General features: G+C 37.6%; 1 protein-coding gene across 10 annotated transcripts in view; it reads left to right on the top strand.

Annotated features, from left to right (window-relative positions):
* The window catches only part of BBX (BBX high mobility group box domain containing), a 256,822-nt gene that overhangs the window by 178,080 nt on the left and 58,424 nt on the right, over window positions 1-20,318 (top strand). For all 10 annotated transcript variants that reach the window (XM_031456220.2, XM_031456214.2, XM_031456188.2 and 7 more), the window contains 2 exons: window positions 418-485; window positions 15,412-15,492. In XM_031456220.2, the coding sequence (XP_031312080.1) occupies window positions 418-485; window positions 15,412-15,492 (149 nt within the window). The remainder of the gene's footprint in view (window positions 1-417; window positions 486-15,411; window positions 15,493-20,318) is intronic.

Raw genomic sequence — 20,318 nt, 5'->3', positions numbered from 1 at the left:
GCCCTGATTTCACGTGATAGAAATAACAATTTGAGAATAACAATCTCAAATTTCTTAGAAGAAAAGTATAAATGCTCTTTTGTTCAAAAAAAAAAAAAATCCATCCCAACTTCACAGGCAGTAAGGAAAGAAGCACCACATTAGGAGATAATTCATGTTGTAAACAGCTGTGGTATTGAAGAAAGCATTTTGTTGGAATGGTGGACAACAGTGGTATTTAAAAGGCTCATCAGAGTGTGAGTACCAGGCACGTATACCCCAGGTCATTGCTCCATAAAGAGTTTCAAAAGTTTTCTATAACAAGCTACATGTGGTTCTGTTGGATTTCTGATTACTAGTCTTTGTGAGTATTCTTTTTTGACTCTGGATTATATCATGGCTGTAAACTGATCATTTACTTGTTTTTGTCTTACGTAGATCCTACTCAAATGGGAGGCCTGAGCATGCTGCTTTTAGCTGGAGAACATGCTCTTAGTACACCAGAGGTAAGCAGTCCCTCATCCCTCTCCACTCTGCTCATGCTGGGGGTTGAGAACACAGACATTTGTGTTCTGTTCACACTGTTAGCTCTGCAGCTTCACTGTTTACAGCTCATGAACAAACTCTGCTTTTAATTGTTTTCATTAAGATCTGTACGTGCATTATGTTATGCCTTGAGGGTAATAGAGTGGTGTAAATAAGTCCAAGAGGGCACAGACACAAGTCAGGTGCAGATTTGGAAGTTCCATAAGCATAAGAGTAGGACATGCAACGTACAGATAATTAGCATTTGCCATGACTGTGTCACGGGGTCTGGAGGATGGATCCTATGATTCATTTATTCTATTCATAACATTCCCTGCTTTTGCAATATTCTCATTTAGATGTGCTAGTGAAAAGGCGAGAGTTTAAAAAAAACATGAAATTTTTGGTCTCTCCTGTACCTGAATAAATCCAAACTCCTGTTTTTCAAAATCAAGAAATATGGCATTCCAAGATTTATTTTTTTAAATGGAAAGTGAAAAGGACCAAAGCCCTCATGACCTTAGTTTCGTCTTTATTCCTTTGTATAGTTATTGGGCTGCTTTTGCTAAATATTTTCAGGTACAGTTTTGACGGACAGGAAGGCGCAGTTAACCATGCATAGTTTGCATTTGTGGAATTCTTGTGTTTTCCAGACCCATTGAACAGAGGCCAGATGAATTAACCTGCAGGTCACATTATTTTACCACACTCAGGTCCTTGAGATGGAAATTTTTTAACCCTAACCAGAGTTGCTATTTAGGATATAATAGCAATTTTATTGCAGATATATATATTTCTTTTCATTTTTTTAAGCTGTAAATATGTCATCTGGATACAACTGAAGTCTATCCAAAAGTGGCTTTAGAAGATACTATATAAGATATTTACATCACAAAAGGCTTTTATTATTTATAGTTTAGATTGGGGATCCATAGTAGTTGGCCAGATGCTCAATTTATCTTTTTTATTCTGTTTAATTTGGTGTAGCAATAAATGTGTAAATTTGGTAGACTGGTAGTTACTTACATTGTACTAATCTTTAGCTGACAAAAGTAAACTTATCACTTTGTATCTTTGCTTATTCATCATTCAGTGCGTTTGTACTTCCTCACACAGCAGCATTCTGGGCATCATTTTACTTCCCAACGCATGGCTGCTACCTAGCAGCAGTCAGGCTAACCCTCACTAAGGTGTAGCATATCCCAAACATGCTTCCGAAGGTGAATGCGGAGGTAATAATGCCCATTTGACCTCTCAACACAGTCTGACTCAGATTTCCAAGAATGCGCTGTATTGTGAAAGTCAACATCTTTTCTAATAGATTAGAAAATAATGATGTTTTCTTCCCAACATCTATTAGTATTCCTTTTAACTTTCAGGAATGAATGCAAACAAATTCACATCTATAGAGCTTACAGGTAGACGAAAATGCTAGTCAAAGAAAAGAATTTTTTTCTTTGATTAAAGTTTGACTTTTGGGCTCTGAATTTTCAGTGAATAGCTCTTCCCCCCACTTTTAAGGATGGCAGGGTTTAAAACAAGCAGTTTCAACCATGTATTGGTCAACCTTTTATTTCTAATGAAGGGGAACTGATTTGAAAATTCTCAAGCTAAAGAAACAAAGTTAAATGACTTAAAAAAGGGAGCCATGCAGGATAAGAAAAGGATGCTAAAGTTCCTTCCTAAGTATAAGAGTTCCTTTACACTAAGAAAGAAGTTGCCAGCACTTCTGTCTTTAAGAACCACATCTAGGAATACAAGTCTTTCTTCATAATCCCTACCTTCTCATCTCAGATATATTTAGGTCGTTATTGAAATTAAGCTTGAGATACTGAAGCAATAAAGCAGCAAAATTTGAATAAAATAATGCTGTCTCTAAATATAATTAGTTTGAGAGTTTATGTCATAGATATGAGTAGATTTCATTTAGCACCTAATTTCTATGCAAAGTCTTATTCCAGATATGTAGACATGGTCATAGAACTTTAAGGGCTTATGTACATTGGCTGATGATGAACATAAGACAAATACAGTGAATACATAGAGTTTTTAAAGAAAATTGTAAGGAGAATGAGATAAGGGGAGAAATACAGAAATTTCATACTTTCAACATTTGGAATAATTACTGTGAAGTCTGTTTATACTGTTAGGTAGGACCAGTCAAATAAAGTGACATTTTACAAAAATTCTGTCACAAAGAAGGTCTAATCATAATGGCTTTTTCAAATGCCACAAGACAATTCTTATTCTGAAATATTATATTTAAAGAGAGGAGATTTTCCTTTGTTTATTATCCTGAAACCTTAATCACATAGAAAAAGTCCTCAAAAGTCTGTTTTTTAATATGGCAAATTTAATATAGGTTATAGTTATATTTTAAAGAACAATTCTAGAAGGTAAAGAGGCTTGCTGTTACTGGAATAATAAAAATCCAGATTAAAAGTTTCTTTGGTCTGTATGATTTCCTAGGTCTACCTGATATGTTCTTAGAGTTTTTAAAGAGAAATTCTCAGGTTCTTGAGAGAGCAGTGACTAAATAAGAAGAAGCAAGATGTTTGAGTTTTCTCTTTTTCCTCAGTCTTCTGATTAACTCGAATCTGCCACAATAGAATTTTGGCGTTACTAGGTCAGCGCTTTTATAGCTACTGTTACTAAGCCATGCTTGGTTCTGTAATTTCAATTGTGGTAACTTTGTGTCTCTGATAAATAAAAGGGGTGAAATTGCATTTACAGTTTGTTTGGTTCTTTTCTTCTTCACATTAATGATCAGCCCTGTATTTTCTTTATACCCAGAGTACATAGAAATGCATTATATATTTGGGATAAATTTTTAAAAGCAATGTTTGTCATTAATGAGTTTATTGATTAAAGAAGCAAAATAGATGTATAGGCATACTTCGTTTTATTGCACTTTGCGGATATTGCGTTTTTTACAAATTGAAGGTTTGTGGCAACCCTGCATTGAGCATGACTGCGGTACCATTTTTCCAACTGTGTTTACTCACTTTGTGTTTATGTCACATTTTGTTAATTCTTGCAATATTTCAAACTTTTCATTATTACTGTATTTGTTATGGCAATCTGTGATCACTGGTCTCTGACATTACTGTTGTAATTTTTGCGGGGTTGGGGGTGGTGGAGTGCAGTGCTATGAATCACACCCGTATAAGATAGCGAACTTAATTGATAAGTTTGTGTTCTAACTGCTCCACCAACCAGCAGTTCCCCCATTCCTCCTCCTCTCCTTGGCCTCCCTATCTCCTGAGACACAACAGCATTGAAACTAGGTCAATTAGTAACCCTACACTGGTATCTAAGTGTTCAAGTAAAAGGAAGAGTCACATGTCTCTCAACTTTAAATCAAAAACTAGGAATGATTAAGCTTAGTGAGGAAGGCATGTTGAAAGTAGATATAGGCTGAAAGCTAGGCTTCTTGTGCCAGATAGCCAAGTTGTGAATGCAAAGGAAGAATTCTTGGAGGAAATTAAAAGTGCTATTGCAGTGAACACATGAATGATGAGAAAGTGAAAGTCATATTGCTGATATGGAGAAATTTTTAGTTGTCTGGATAGAAGATCAAACCAGATATAACATTTCCTTAAGCCAAAGCCTAATCCAGAGCAAGTTTTTGGTTTTGTTTTTTTCTGGAATGTCTAGTAATTTTTGTTTAATTTTGCAAGCCTGAGGTAAAAAACATAGGCAATAAATTTTACTAGTCAGTAAAAAGCAATTCGAATCCACTGGTAGTACACTAAGCAGAGTTGGAAAGCATTTTACTGAAAGCAAAACATTTAGGAAAAGTAGACATTTATACAAAACTATAAAATGCCTGTAATAAGAATAAATGCATTTCAAGGAAAGCACAAACTTAATTTATAAAACCAGTTAAAGGCTTAAAATGTAAGTGGAAATTGAAATATGCAAAAACTGCCTTAATTCTATTAAGGATAAGAGAGGTGAGGAAGCTGCAGAAGAAAAGTTTGAAACCAGCAGAGATTGTTTCACAACATTTAAGGAAGGAAGCTGTCTCCATAACATTGAAGTGCATGGTGAAGCAGCAAGTGTTGATGTAGAAGCCACAGCAAGTTATCCAGAAGATCTAGCCGAGATCATCCATGAAGGTGGCAACACTAAACAACAGATCTTCAGTGAAGATGAAACAGGCTTATATTGGAAGAAGAGGTCATCTAGGACTTTCATAGCTGAAGAGGAGAAGTCAGTGCCTGACTTCCAGACTTCAAAGGACAGGATGACTCTCTTGTTAGGTGTTAGGGGCTGATGCAGCTGATGACTTAAGTTGAAACCAATGCTCATTTACTACTCTGAAAATCCGAGGGCTGGCCCGCAAGTAAGAGTAATGCAAAATCAACTCTGCCCGTGCTGTGTAAGTGGACCAACAAAGCCTGGAGGACAGCCCATCTGTTTACAGCATAGTTTACTGAATATTTTAAATCCATTGTTGAGACTTACTGCTGAAAAGAAGATTCATTTTGAAATATTACTGCTCAAATATTTTAGAGAAAATGTTTTCATGCTTGCTAACACAGCATCCATTCTGCAGCCCATGGATCAAGGAGTCATTTAGACTTTCAAGTCTTAGTATTCAAGAAATATATTTTGTAAGGCTGTAGCTGCCATATATCATGATTCCTCAAATGGATCTGGGCAAAGTCAGTAGAAAACCTTCTGGAAAGGATTCACCTCCTAGATGCCATTGAGAATGTGCCATTGATCTCATGGAAAGACAGCAAAACATCAGCATTAACGAGTTAGTAAGAAGTTGATTCCAACCCTTATGAATGTCAGTGAAAACTTCCATGGAGGAAGTAACTACAGATGTGGTAAAAATAGTAAGAGAACTTGAGATAGAAGTGGAGCCGGAAGATGGGACCGAATTTCTTCAATCCTGCGATAAAACTTTAATGGTTGAGGAGTTACTTCTTGAGGAGCAAAGAAGGTGGTTTCTTGAGATGGAATCTACTCCTGGTGAAGATGCTGTCAAGATTGTTGGAATGACAAGAGAGGATTTAGAATATGACATAAATGTAGTTGATAAAGCAGCAGCAGGATTTGAGAGAGCTGACTCCAGTTTTGAAAGGAGATCTGCTGTGGGTAAAGTGCTGTCAAACAACATTACAAGCTACAGAGAAATCCTTCCTGAAAGGTAGAGTCAATCAATGCAGCAAACTTCATTGTTGTCTCATTTTAAGAAATTGCCAAAGCCTCCCCGACCTTTAGCAACCACCACCCTGATCAGTCAGGAGCCGTCAACATCAAGGCAAGATGCTCACCCTCCATCAGCAGAAAGATTATGACTCACTGAAAGCTCAGATAATGGTTAGCATTTTTTAGCAACAAGGCATTTTTAAGTTAAGGCCAGTACAGAGGTTTTTTTTAGGCATAATGTTATTGCACACTTAATAGGCTACAGTATAGTGTAATCGTAACTTTTATATGCTCTGGGAAGCCAGAATAATTTGTGCGACTTGCTTTATTGTGCTTTATTGATATTTGCTTTATTGTGGTGGTCTGGAACTGAACTCCCAATATTGCCAAGGCATGCCTGTATTGAGCAAGACAGTCATAGGGGAGTGACCCCAGGCTCAAGGTGGCAGACTAAGCTTGTCTTTACTGAGATCTGGTGAAATGTAAGCACAGAAATCTCATTAGGAGATAGCCCCATAATAGTGAAGGAAATGGAAAGGAGTGTTTACAATGAATATGAGATTTTAGCAAACTTACTTAAATCAGAAAGAAAAGGAGACTTTTTGATCAATAAAACATGAAATAAGCTTAAGTAGGCTAGCCAGGGGGCTGCGGAGAGCCATCTGTTCAACAGTGTCCCGCAGGTTAAGTGAACATATACACTTCTTTTTTACTTAAAATGAATAGGAAAGAAAAAGAAGGAATAAAACTAATAATGTTCACATCAAACTCTGGGAAGAGCTAAAGAGAAGGCAGTTACATTAAGAGTTAAGCCCTTATGTTTCCTATCAGTAGGTTATTATCTAAAGATAAAAATGCAATAAATAAAGTATAAGTATTTGATCTAGAATTTGTAGAAGTAATCTCTAAGACTATAGTGTTGTATTTTTAACTTTAATAAAAATGTAAAGCTAAATTAAATTTTAAAAATAAAGGCAGGAAGTGATAAAATTCAGAGATGAAAGGGGAGATTATTCAACACATAATATATAGAATAGCTTGGGGAAATATTGGAAAGGGCAACATTTCAATATTGGTCCTAAGTGGCACCAGAAAGTCATCTTGGCTAGAACAGAAGGGATGGTTTGGGGAATAATAAAAAAAAAAAAAAAAATAAGGTAAGTTAGGCAGAGTAATCATAGCTGTTGAAAAGGTTTGAAGGTATCAGTATCTATTTGGTTGAACAAATGAATTGAAGGCAAGCTTTCAAATGTATTAGTGTATTAGACCTGGGTCTGTGGTTTCGGAATACCTAGTTTCTTTTGTTGGAATGAAGAGATACGACAGTAAGATTATGATCAAGCTATGTTTTTCTTTGCCTTCCATCCTATCAAATGGAGCTAATAATAACACCCACTTGCCTTTAACTCCCAAGACATCTGTGAAGATTAATTAAACAAAACCTGTAAGGCATTTTTAACTAACTCTCCTGAAAAGCATTCTTGTATGTATCTAGTATTATTACCATAATTTATTCTAGGCATTTTATACTTAACTTGAAAGCTTAAATTACATCAGGCTATTACTCCTACAGGCTGTAGTATGTTTTACCAGCAGTGTACTTACATGTGCACACCTGCATGCACACACACACACACACAGAGTTCCTGTCCATTGAAAATTTGTAGGAAATTATATTTGTAATTTACTTTATTGATAGATACTCAAGAAAGAGACAACTTTTTAACACCCAAGAGAAATCAATATAGGAAGTATGATTTGAGCAGAATAGCAGAGTTAGCATCAAAGTTAGTAGAGAAGATGCTAGCAGGTGATGGCCTGCCTCCAGTAAGGGACTGTAAAGGTCATGTGTAAGGATTGAGCATAGTAGGAACTGTGTGCCCTCTTCACACATTCAGTCATACGGCAAGTATTTACTGAATGTTTTCTGTGTGCCAGGCACATCAGGGAACAAACTGGCACAAGTTTCCAACCTCATGGAGCTGAACATGTTTTAAGATTCGGGTTTTTACAGATAGCAACCCTTCACGTGATACTCTTGGCTTCAAAGGAAGTCACGTTGATTTTCATTTGTTAATTACCATCTGCCCATTTAAAAACAAAATAGTTCATGTAGTCAGATTTCTAAAAGACTGAAATTTAAAAATAATAAATATGCTTTGTTTTATGTTTATAATATCGATCCCTCACCTCCTCTTAAAAGCCCTCCATGACTTCTTGAGCCAACTTTGATTCCTTCTCTTCCTAATGTCATCCTAATGTCTTCCTTACTGTTAGTACTATACGTTATAGCACTTGATTGTCTTTAGTTGGGTTCTTTACCTTAACTCCATAATGAAAGTTTTCTTTTTAAGTTTTTCTCACTGTATGCTATGTGTAAGTCTTGACTCATGGAGGAGACTAAGCAACTTGAGATTGGGAGCTGGGCTCCATTCTGGGCTCGTTCTTAAGTGCATTATGTGAGAGGAACTCTTGGTCCCCCTAATAACCTAATGAGTTAAGTCTTATTTCCCTCATAAGTAAATATTAAACCATTAGATGAGGAAATGGAGGCAGAAAAGGGATAAACCACCTGTTCAAGACTGTGTAGCTAGGAAGTGACAGAACTGGAAAGTGAACCCAAGGGGACTAGCTCAGTCCTTGTGTAGCCCACAGGGGCTTTTGTGATTCAGACCCCGCCCACTTAACCCAACCGTGGGCCGCTTCTCGGGTGGCGTCCTGTGCTGCACACTTAGGCAGGCATGTCATGAGTACTTCCTGGGGACCAGGCACTCTGCTCAGCACTTACACTAATAGTCTCATTTCACCCTTCCACAAGCCTTAGGTTGGTTTATTATCATTATCCCCCTTTCATAAATGAGGAAACTAGGCTAGAGAGGTTAAATAGCCTCTCTAATTAGGTCATAGAGCAAGAAAGTCGTTACCCTGGGATTAAAGCCCATGTATTTTCCATTAAGTAGTGAACTAGGAGAAATCTGAGGTGGAGAAAAGGTGGTAATTTGTTGAATGACTGTCCGTATTTTAAACACTTTGAGTTTTACATTTAAAACAAGTACAGATTTAGATAGAACTGAAAGTTTTCACCTTTCATATAATTTCTGACACCAGTGAAGTGGGGAAAATAATTTTACTACCTGTTGGTACATATGAACTAGTTTGACATGCGCTTATATTTGACTACTTGAGGATGTTTAAATCCCCTGAATTCCAGTCCTCCCCAGACCCCCTAAATCTTAACCTTTCTCATCAAAGCTTTTAAGCCCCTTCTTATAGTTTTATAGCTTCAGCACTATATTTTAAATTTACATTAAATGGGCTCTTTGAGCTTTCTCTCTTTTGGGTAGAGACCTCTCCTTTTTACGTCTCAGCTCACTGCGCGCTTTGGCTAGAACTGCCCATCCAGCCCAGCCTCTTCCATCTCTCAGCGGTGGGGCTCAAAGCCCAAAGAACTGGGTCCTTCTACGCAGCCTGATTGACAAGCATCTATCCCCAATGAATTCTCAGCCCTCATCACTCAAGCTGGTGATGAACGCAGATGAGCTCCTCAGCCTCCCAGAGATGATGGCAAGGGGTGGTGGGAAGGCGGGCAGCAAGTGATCAGGGATAGAAAGAGGAGGGCGGAGAACAAGAGGATAAATTAGAAGGTGGCACTTTTGCTGCTGTGTTGTTGTTGAGATTATATTTATGTACACGTTTGCAATCTGTCCTCACAGTGCCCTATGAAGAAGGGTAAGATTTGGAGGGTCTGGGGAGGACTGGAATTCAGGATTTAAACATCCTCAAGTAGTCAAATATAAGCGCGTGTCAAACTAGTTCATATGTACCAACAGGTAGTAAAATTATTTTCCCCACTTCACTAGTGTCAAAAATTATATAAAAGGTGAAAACTTTCAGTTCTATCTAAATCTGTATTTGTTTTAAACGTAAAACTCCAAGTGTTTAAAATATGGACAGTCATTCAGCTCGTTTCAGCTTGTTACTTGTTTCATCAAATGAGGAAACTGAGGCAGGAAGATGCTATAGTTTGTCTCACCTGCCATAATATAGCAGTTTGTAGAAGTGGCCTGGAGTGTGTCCTGGACCCCCATCCTAGTGCTCTGCCACGTGGCTTAGAATGGTAGGAAGGTTGACTGGCTCCCAGTGTGAAATCTAGACTCTGGCAGCCCTGGTGCCCTGAGAAGAATCAGGGACTTAACTCTTCCTTTCAGCCAGATGACTTGACTTATATTCTAATTTTGGAGAGCGCTCAGCTCTGTGCAGTGCTGTTTGGTTGTGCTCCGCAGGGTAGCCCAGTTCTCTTCCCAGCTGTAGCCAGTCCTGATGTCTGCCAGCCGAGTGCACGGCTTTAGTCCTCAGGTCCTCCTTAACCTCATTTAGGTTTAATTAAGAGTGGCTTCGTTTTAGTCCTTAAATAGGTTTTGAAGGACTAACTTGGATGTAATATACTTACATTGAATTCACCTGTGTTTAAGCTGAACATTTCAGAGCTTCATTTAACGTCTCATATTAAATGCAAATTGAATGATCACTCAGGTCCTCTGTTACAGGATACCTGGCAAAAGCTGCCAATTGTAGGAAAGCTTGGGCCAGGCTGAACGAGGGTGAGAATCAGATCTCTGGGCCTTGGAGTCGCACATGATCTTTACACTTGAACTCTGAAGCAGAGTCCTCTTCTCCCAACCCCTCTCCTCCCATGGAAGACAACTTTCACCAGTGCCTAAACATTCTTCCTTCTCTCAGATTCGCTCTTTCAGTGAAAGACTCTAACCTGCCTTAGAGACACTGGCACTGACTGACCCCTCTCCCTCAGCCCTGACATCCTTCCAGGCAACTACTGAGGCCTGCAAATGCCATCTATGATATAATTGGGGCCCCACATCTCAACTGGTTTATTTCCTTAACTTTCTAACTGGTCTTCTGCCTCCAGTCACTCCCCAACCAAGGTCATCCTGCGTGCCACTGACCGAATTATCTGACTGCACTTCTCTCATCATGGTGCTCCTCTGACTGAAAACCTTGGCTGGCTCCCCATTGCCTTCAGCCTAATTTTCAAACTTCTTAACATAGAATTCAAATTTCTCTCAGTCCAATTCATCTCCCACTACACTCCCAGGCATCTTGATCTTCAGCCACACTGGGAAGTCACTGCTTCTCACATACAGGGCACTTCCTCCATACTTTCCTTCCTGCCCTTGCCACATCATTTCCACAATTCTGGTGGTCCTTCTAGGTTTGTCTCAGATGTTACTTATCTTACTTCTTCCACCTGCCCCCAGAAAGAATGAAGGCTGCTTCTCAGTCCTCCTATAGACCTTGTAATGTTCCACCAAGATACACGTATGTCCTTAATGTGTAACTATCCCCTGTGCTTGAATTGCAAGTAGCTTAAGGGCCAGACACATCCCCTTAGTCTCATTTTATTCCCCAGCAGATAATGCACACAAGTGGGATGTAAGCTTCTGGAAAGACAGCAGCAATCTTTCTGGCTGGCACATAATAGGGTTTATTGAATATTTGTTGAAGGAGTGAGTAATCAATAAATGTTTGAATTAGTAAGGGCAGAGATGTGGAGTTTGGTACAACCAGTGCACTTCATCCCTTTTGTTGACTGTATGTTCATCACAATCAACTCTGTGGCTGTGGCCTTGTGTCTTGTGAAGTAGGAACGGGCTCTTAATAAAACTTAGCTTTCCAAATGTATCTAACTGACTTGATCTTGTTTTATGTCAAGGGGCTGTATCACATCACATTTTTGTCTTTAGTTTTCATGCTGTGAATTTTGCCTGTGGGGGGAAAATAATACTCATCATAATTCTTAATTATACTAGTCACCCCCCTTCCTTGGCTTTGAGAATGACAGCTAAACCAAAGGGAAGATTGCATTTAAGGGAAGCTGAATACATATGTGGTTAACAAAACTGCTTTTAAAATCCTTTTCACAGTTTTCTTTATTGGGCGTATAGCAACACCTAGTGGCTTTTGGGATTATTTCAGAGACTGTTTCTAGAAACAGCTCCTTGGGTTTTTTCCTTGCTTCATTGAATCTCTGCTTATTTGGCATTTTTTTCCTTTCCTCTTGATTATGAACAGGTATCTTTGACTCTTTGTACTTTGTTATATTTAGAAAGTAAGTTGGCTCTAGTAGATAAATGGATGTTGAAGAATTGATGTTTCTCCTTAAAAAGCATGCCCTACCTAATAAGTAATTTAGAACACTGTAAGTACAAACAGCAAGGTGATTTCACAAGGTGTCAGTGTCTAGGACCCCCTAATAATGTTACTTCAATAGGAGCCTTTTGTGGGAAATAACCTCTTCCTCCCATGTGGCTATAATCCCAGATTACCAGACATCTCCGTGCATCAGCGTATGCACAAATATACACACTTGCACTGGATGCCTCATTTATCCAACACACAGGAATGAATTCTACCTCAGTACATTTTCCATGTCATTGAACCATTTTTACATTTTGAGATTGTAGATGGAAATATGGCTAGCGTGTATCACACGCATTTCTGCCTTTTAATAAAGGATTTTTTAATAATTATCCTTATCTTGACAACTTACAGTTATCATTATAAATACTAATTACTACATTCAGGAGAAACTTTAGGACTATTTTAATTTTTTTTTAGCTTTTGAGATAATCCACTTTACTATATAACTGGGATTTAAAAATTTTTTGTGCAGTTTTGGAAGATTACTTTACATTTACAGTTATTAAAAAAATACTGACTATTTTCCCCATGGTGTATGATACATCCTTAAACTTATCTTATACCCAATACTTGGCATACTTGTTTTAAATAGACTACAGTGCTTTATAAAACATTTGCGTCTACAGTTTTTCTGTCTTCTCGTTCTGTGTCTCCTTGCTGCTGGCATTGTTTTTTGTTTTTTTGTTTTTGCAACCCTCTTCCTTTTTCTTATCCCACTCTTGGGCCCTTCTGATTTGCTGCTTCTATTCTTCTGTGGACTTAGAGAGTCCAGCAAGTGCATAGCTTAGGAGAAAGCCAGTTCTCCTGGCTCCTAATTCGGTGCTATTTCCATTATTTTACACGGAAGATAGAGGCTAAATCCATAATGCTTTAAAGGAAGTAACTAGATTTTGAAAGAAGACATTGTCCACTACAGTAAAATGCAGTCTCAGTGATTCTGTCATTGCTGATTTAACCATTGGACAGCCTTTGTTGTTTGATTCCTGGCCAGGTAATTGAGATTCCTCATATTCAGAAACACAGAGAATTGAGTCAGTCAACAGATACTCATTGCACATCTGCCCTGCATCAGGTGCATGGGAGCACAAACATGCGTGTGTAACTTCTTTGATTACATAGTACAGTTGACATAACATGTAGGATTGCCGAAGTTTTGATAATTACTTACATTTGAATTATCCATACAAGTAGAAAGTTTTGTTTAAGACCATCCATCATAATAATTTGCAGAGGGCCTCATTTAACTTCAAACCTTTATGACTGGATGTGTAAATATGGCCAAATGATCTATAATGACACTTAAAAGAAAGTTAATTTTTCTTCTTACAGTTAATATGAACTCTAATTAAGCCATAGGGTAACTAATCTCACAAATGGCAACTTTCTCATGCATCATAAGATCTGAAATAAAAATAATATGTATTATGTAGTGTAGCTACCCTAAATGATAATATGTTTAAATATCTCCATAGATCTCTGTCACATGTACAACCTACATTATTAAAGTTTTATAAAGACACTTCATAATTTTCATTCAGTCCTTGGCTCGATTTTAAGTCAAATTTTGATTATTTACCAAAATATCTAGGGGCTAAACACAGGATTTTTTTTTATAAACCAAAGCAATATTGTTTTTTTCATTGTTTAGAAATTACAATATAAAGATATAGTTTGTTTAGTTATTCCTTCCAATAAAAATTTTTTCTGTGGTTGTTAATTTTAGGATTTTCTGGCCTTTTCCAGTGCATTTTATGTCTCCTTGGCTTCAAATTCTTAGGGAGCAAATAAAAACTATTGGGCTTTTTGGCATACAACTTGTTAAATAGTCGAGTGACAGTAAGGGAGTCAGACTTTGGCAACCAAACCACAGGTGGCAAATTAATTAAAGCTTCTGCACCTTTTCCATGGTGCTTATCACTGAAAGAAGGTGGCCATTACTCTTTCAAATCCAAAGGTGACAATTAAAATTTTAAATGCTTACTCCTGTCCAATGGCCTGTGATGCTGTTAGGGAAACACATCTTCTGATGTCTGATGTCTAATGAATAGGTTTAATGAGAAACTCTGCTTTTAGGAACATAACCTGGGTGACAGTCAACTCTTCCTGTAGATTCAGCCACCTAATATAATCACAGCTATTAAAAGTACAGTGGAAAAGGCTTAATAACACAGGAAAATCAATGTATTGTTTAAAAAGAGCATTTTTGTAACTGTAGTACAACACCTCATTTATGTTGAAAGAATGATCTACATAACTGGAAGAATATACATGGAATTTAATTAACGCTGCTTCCCTTTGGGCAATAACACTAGATGATTTTTCTTCTGTATTTTTTTTTTCAGATTTTCAGTAGTGAACTTGTATTATTTATTGTCAGAAACATGTTATTTAAAAGTATTTCTAACTTTCATTTTTCCTCTAAAGTGAAAGAACTTTTCCCCTAAGACTCTCTAACCTTGTCATTCAGGAAGACAAGGAGGGGACACACTGGTTTGGTGTTTAGACACATCAACTTTGATTCAGTTAATTCAACAAATACTTGAGTATCTACATTGTGCTCAGGCAATGTTGAGGATTCCACATTAAAAAGAGTCCCTGGGTAAGAGGGACCATAAACACACGTTTATGTGCTGTGGTGGTCAGTGCTAGGTGCCATGAAGATAAAGAGTAAGGAGCTTATTGAGCGTTGGGGAAGGGAGGTGTCATTTACCTCTTTGGTCCTAAGTTACTTCATGTGTGAAAAAGATTAGATCAGAGGAATACTGCAATCCTTTCCTTCTAACATTCTATGACTCCTGAATTACAGTTGGCTACCATAGAAGTGATTATTTCACCAAATGCAGAAATGGGTCAATTTTAACATTAAGATAAAGAGGAAATGTGTATCTTGAGAAGAGCAAGGAATTTAAAAATATCAGTGGTGTTTCTGTAACGATTGTTAATAATGAAAATTGCAAATGAAGATTGTAGAGCATTAAATGTTTACCCAACATAGTAAATAATATACAAGAACACATTATAAAGGAAATTTCTCTTAGGAAAAGAGTACTAAAATTTCTAAGATTGGGGCTTATGTATAAATACATGAAAACCTTGGAAAACAAAAATTTGACATTAATTATGTTTTCCCAAAAGGTGTATAATTCTCAAAGCTCATTTGTGTTTTTATATAGTCAGGTGGGAACACAGCACATGGAAGAAGTAGATATTCTCTGGGCTTGGCTGCAGAAAGCCAAGAGATCAAATGGGCATCATTGTAGAAATTTCTCTTTGGTTAATAGTAATTTTTCTGAAATCCTGTCTACCTCCTGCTATACATGGCATTATTTAGCTGTTGAATGAGTAGATAACACTTTTTAAAACTTTGAAGAATATAATTACTTTTTTGTCACAGTATTGCCTCAAATTTGGGAACTCAAAACCATCCCTTCCTCAAATGGGAATGGTTTAGGTGTCATATGTCTACTGTTTTTGTCCAGAAGCTATTCCTGTGGTGTCTCACACCATCTTTCTTTGTTTCAGATGTCCTCTGGCACTTGCAGGCCTGATGTTTCAGAATCTTCTGAATTACGTCAGAAGTCACCATTATTTCAGTTTGCTGAGGTAATATGTTATAGTTTGTACTTAATGAGGAAATTGTAAAGTGAGCTTAAATTTGGTCTGATGACAGTAACTGAAAGCAATGAAGAGCTCTACGTACTTAGCTCAAGTAACCATAAATGGGAAAATAGAACCAAATTTTGGGAAAGGTAATTTTGGAACTCTTTGAGTCTCTTAATTAAGGAATAAGTATATGTTTATAAAGCTTGTTATTAACTTGTCCTAAATACGATGCCACTTAAACCTCATCACTAATTTTTATTCCTGGATGAGAAAGTTAAGAATATAATTGAATTATTGTTAGAACTTTGTCATTTATCAGGTGTTAAATCGGAAGATGGAATCGATTCATGGTTATGGGCTGTGTGTTCGTTTTCACTTATTTTAAGTACGCTTTTCTTTTAATTGAAACTTTAGCATGCAGTTGGCAGTTTTCAAAGCCTTTGTCTTGTGTCAAACCTGTTTGGCTGAATATGTCTCTGACATAGTCAGAGATGATGTAGAAGAGCCACGTTATCCTTGATATCAAGTCTAAAGGTGAAGACTGCTTCCCAAAATGTCTGCATTTACTCTAGAACTCAATATGGAGCTATCATTGGTTAATTTTTTCTAAACTTTAAACCACATGGTCTTCCCATGGTCATTTGAATTGTATTTCACTAGACCTTCTCTCACACCGTCGTCCTTCCTAATGTTTGCCCCATGTGTTATCGTTTTGTACAAGGAGAGCATATTTTTAGTTTCAGATTTTTTTCTCCTCTCTAGTGTCCCTTCCTGGTGGTTCTCAGCATTTCATTGACAGAATCGTTTTTCACATTGGCATATTAGGTCATTCCTTTTATGACATTGTTCATAATATGCCTAAGTGCACTGCTGATATCACCAGAATGTTATAATATATATTTGCTCACATAATACTCCTTATCTGTCACATTCCTTTCTGCTCTCGAAGGTGTGCTGTGAATTCCAATTGTTTTGCACATTGTTTCCCCAAGAATTTAATGTAATAGAGACTTTATTCTGCACTCCCTTTACAACAATAGTTACAGACATATTAAGTAATGTTGGTCCCAACTTTGAAAGCAGAGATATTTAATCAGTGATCCCTGAGCCCCTAAAGATCTAGTGAAGTCTCTCGAATTTCACATGAAATTTTGGCTATATTGACATGTGCATTTTTGTGGGCACTACAGCAAACTGAAGATTCCAAAGAGATCCCTGACCCTAATCTGATATTTCTTCAGGAGCTTCTTATTCATGTCAATATCTCCTTTATTCTGGTATTAATTTGTAGCAACATCCCTTTGTTTAGAAACTTGTGAAATGCTTTTTTCAGAAATCAAGATGATTTATACCACTGGTTCTATTTTGTTCACTGTCTGATTTAATCCTTAAAGAAATATATTGTAAGTCAGGCATTTCTCTTGCACAAACCATTTGTTTTCTTCTTTTATGGAGGGTTGGTAGGAGTGAAAAGTCATGTTTAAAGTAGGACCTACAGTTTATAAATCCCAGGATTTCAGGAACATCCTTGTGGATTCATATCCTCACTCTGTCACAACTTGGATGTGGTGGTCTTTTGAAATGATAGGTTTCATAGTTTGACCAAGAAGAGTTCCACAATTTTGCCCTCAAATGTCTTCAAAATCATTGATTAGATCTTAGCCATTTTATTTTTTTACTTGTTATAGATCTAGTTAGATTACCTGTTTCTTCTTTAGTCAGTTTTGAGAATTTATGTTTTCCTAGAACATTTTCCATAAATACATACATTTGCTTAATCTATTGATACTGAGTTATTCATAATATTATCTTATATTTTAATTTCTATAGGGTTGGTAGCAATGTCCCTTCCTTTATACCTGATTTTGGTGATTTTTGTTCTCTCTCTCTCTTTTGTGGCCAGTCCAGCTAAAGATTTCTCAATGTTGTGATCTTTTTAGAGAGCCAGCTATTTATTTCATCTACTTTATTGATTTTTCTGTTTCTATTTCATTGTTGCTGCTCTGTGTGCTTTCCCTGTTCATTTTCTACCTAGTTTCCCATTTTTCCCAGCAGTGCAGCTGGGAAAATAGTTTTTGCCTTCTTCTCAAAAATGAGTCAGCCCCCATCAGCAGTAAAGTTGCTGATTTTCATGGCCGTGTCTGCCTTGGTATCCCACCATCTCAGCCATGGGAAGGGATAGGAGCAACCTCAGACAAGAACACTACAAATTTCCATTCTTCTTACCCAATGGTCAGCAGATTTTCATAAATAAACATTTAATTTGGTTTTTGCTCTTGGTTGATGATTGTTTTTGACAATTTTGTCTAGTTTTATAGTTTTCTTTTTTTTGAGAGAGGATTTACTGACCTCTTTATCATCAGTAGAAGATCTGACTCCGAGTGTTTTTAAACAGTAACTAACCACAAAAGCCTAGAAATAACTTAATATAACTGAAAATTATATAATTAAGCCTAGTTTGTTAACAGTGGCGACAGATGGTTGTCACCTATAAAAGGTAGAGTCTGTCCCCCTCCAGCCCTCCTCTCCCTTTGCCCACCCCGCCCAACTCCCTTGAATCCAGGAGGCTCTGTGAAAACTTTGACTTGAAGAATATAACAGAGGTGATTGTTAGCCAATTTCAGGGTCTAGGACGTAAGAGATTGGTAGCTTCCTCTTTCTCTGAGAGAGAAAGAAACTCATCTTCTATGCAATGAGGAAGAAGCAGCGCTATGGAGAGGCCTCATGGAAAGACACTGAGACGCCTGGTCAGTAGCCTCAGCTGAGCGCTAACTTACTGGCCCTGTGAGTAAGCCATCTTGGAAGTGCATCATCCAGGCCCAGTTGAGCCATCCCAGTTAACTCGGTCTGTTCCTGCCAAATCCTTTCTAAATTGTGGATTTGCAAGCAAAAGAAATTATGATTGTTGTTTTAGATCACTAAGTATCTGGATGGCCTGTTACATAGCTATAAGTAACTAGAACATTAATATAGTACTTGAGGGATGGGAGTTGGGGATTAAAACTAAGAACAGTTATTTTAATATCCATTTATCATCTACCTAGCAAGTAAGATTTTCATAGCCATGAAATCGAATTGCAAAAATAGAACTTAGAAAAAAGGGCTGTGTAAGAAAAGGAGCTTGTTATTTTGAGTAGAAGGTGACTACAAATAGAAGAATAAAAAAAAAATTCATCCTGGAGATTACAGAGCAAAGAGGGAGGATGGAATGAAGAAGAAGGGGAGGAAAGGGATCAGATGTTTGATTCAATTCCCCTTGCATGGTTTGGCTTAGTGATAAGAGAAAGTAACTGAGCACAAGTGTGGCAGTTCTTGTCTTGTTATCTATCAATTTGATTCCTTGTGAGGAGGGACCTGGGCAGGAGGTTCCACACCAGCACTGAGAGTTCACCTTAAGCAGGGTTTAGAGACACAGAAAAAGAGAAAGAGGGTATCTAATTTGTATTCCATTTTACCTCCTTTTGGTCTGGATGGCCTGACTACTGAACAGAGAATCAGCAGGCCTCCTCTGGAAGGCTGCAGCAAGGCAGCACCATAGTAGAGGTTAAGGGCAGCCCACCTAAGCCAAAGGCATGATGAAAAATGTGGTAAGGTTTCAGAGGGGCTTAAAGAGCCCAGGTGAGAAAATGATATCCAGGAATCTGTCCCTGGTTTATAACCAAGCCGAGAGAGAGTGTGAGAGTGAGAGAGCAAGAGAGCGAGAGAGAGAGAGTGAGAACGAGAGAGAGAAAGAGTCAGTGAATAGAGTCAATAATTACATCAGTCTCTGTTAATTCTTTCTTATCCCTAAAAATCGTTTTGATACTGTATCACCAACTGGCTCCATCGTTTAACCAACTTACTTTAATTAAGATGAAAAAGTGAATCCTGTGATAGAAGAGTTATGATCAAGGTGCATGTAGTGCTTGATAAGTACCCTTTAATGGAGTTGATGAGCACCGTTAATTGAGGAAAAATACCTTTATGGGACTCGGAATGGGCTGCATTTATACTGCCCATGTTTTCTGCTCTTGTTACTCATTTTCATCCTATTTTGTAGCTGGATAGAAGATTTGTTCACTTTAAAACCAAAATTAATAACTGACCTTGCTCGCAAAACATCCTCGGAAAGTATTACCATGTGGCCCTCAGAGCAAACTTGCAATGAGGCTGCCATAATCATCAAACAGAAACAAAGTTCTCTTGATTGAACCAAGGCTGAAACAGAAGAATCCTCTGTCCACTGTCAGACACCTAAAGGGCTGTGTGTGTGTGTGTGTGTGTGTGTGTGTGTTGGAGGGAGGATGTATGGTGTTATAAAGGAAAGAAAAGTTGTTCATACTCAGCAAACAATTTACTGAGTTCTGATGCCATGCCAGGCAGTGTATTCTATGGTTTATTTTCTTCTCACCATAGTCCTCTAAAATGGGGATTATTATCATCATCACCATCATCATCACCATCAATTTCCAGTTGGGAAAAGTAAGCCTCAAAGAGATGAGCTGAGCTGCCTAAGGTCATGCAGCTAGTGAGTAGCAGAGCTAAGACTCAATCCCAGATACCCTGACCCACTTCGTTTGCTTCTTTAACACTGTTTCACAGCTTCCTCTAAGCAGAGAACAGCTGGTGGGGAGTGGTGGAGGGAACAGCAAGATGGACTTTACTTCCAGCTTCCAACATTTACTAATATTTTAAAAAAATTCACTGAAATAAGGAAATTTATCTCAACGGGACTCCTCAACTGATATCCTTACCAGAGACGTGGCATATGAGCCAAACTCAGTCTTTTTGTTCTTTCCATGTCTGTTTTTAGAAACGTGGCCTTTGTCTTCGTTTATCATTGATGC

This window comes from Camelus dromedarius, chromosome 2 (assembly GCF_036321535.1).
Source record: "Camelus dromedarius isolate mCamDro1 chromosome 2, mCamDro1.pat, whole genome shotgun sequence".
Lineage (NCBI taxonomy): Eukaryota > Metazoa > Chordata > Mammalia > Artiodactyla > Camelidae > Camelus > Camelus dromedarius.
This window is presented reverse-complemented; position numbering and strand designations above follow the sequence as displayed.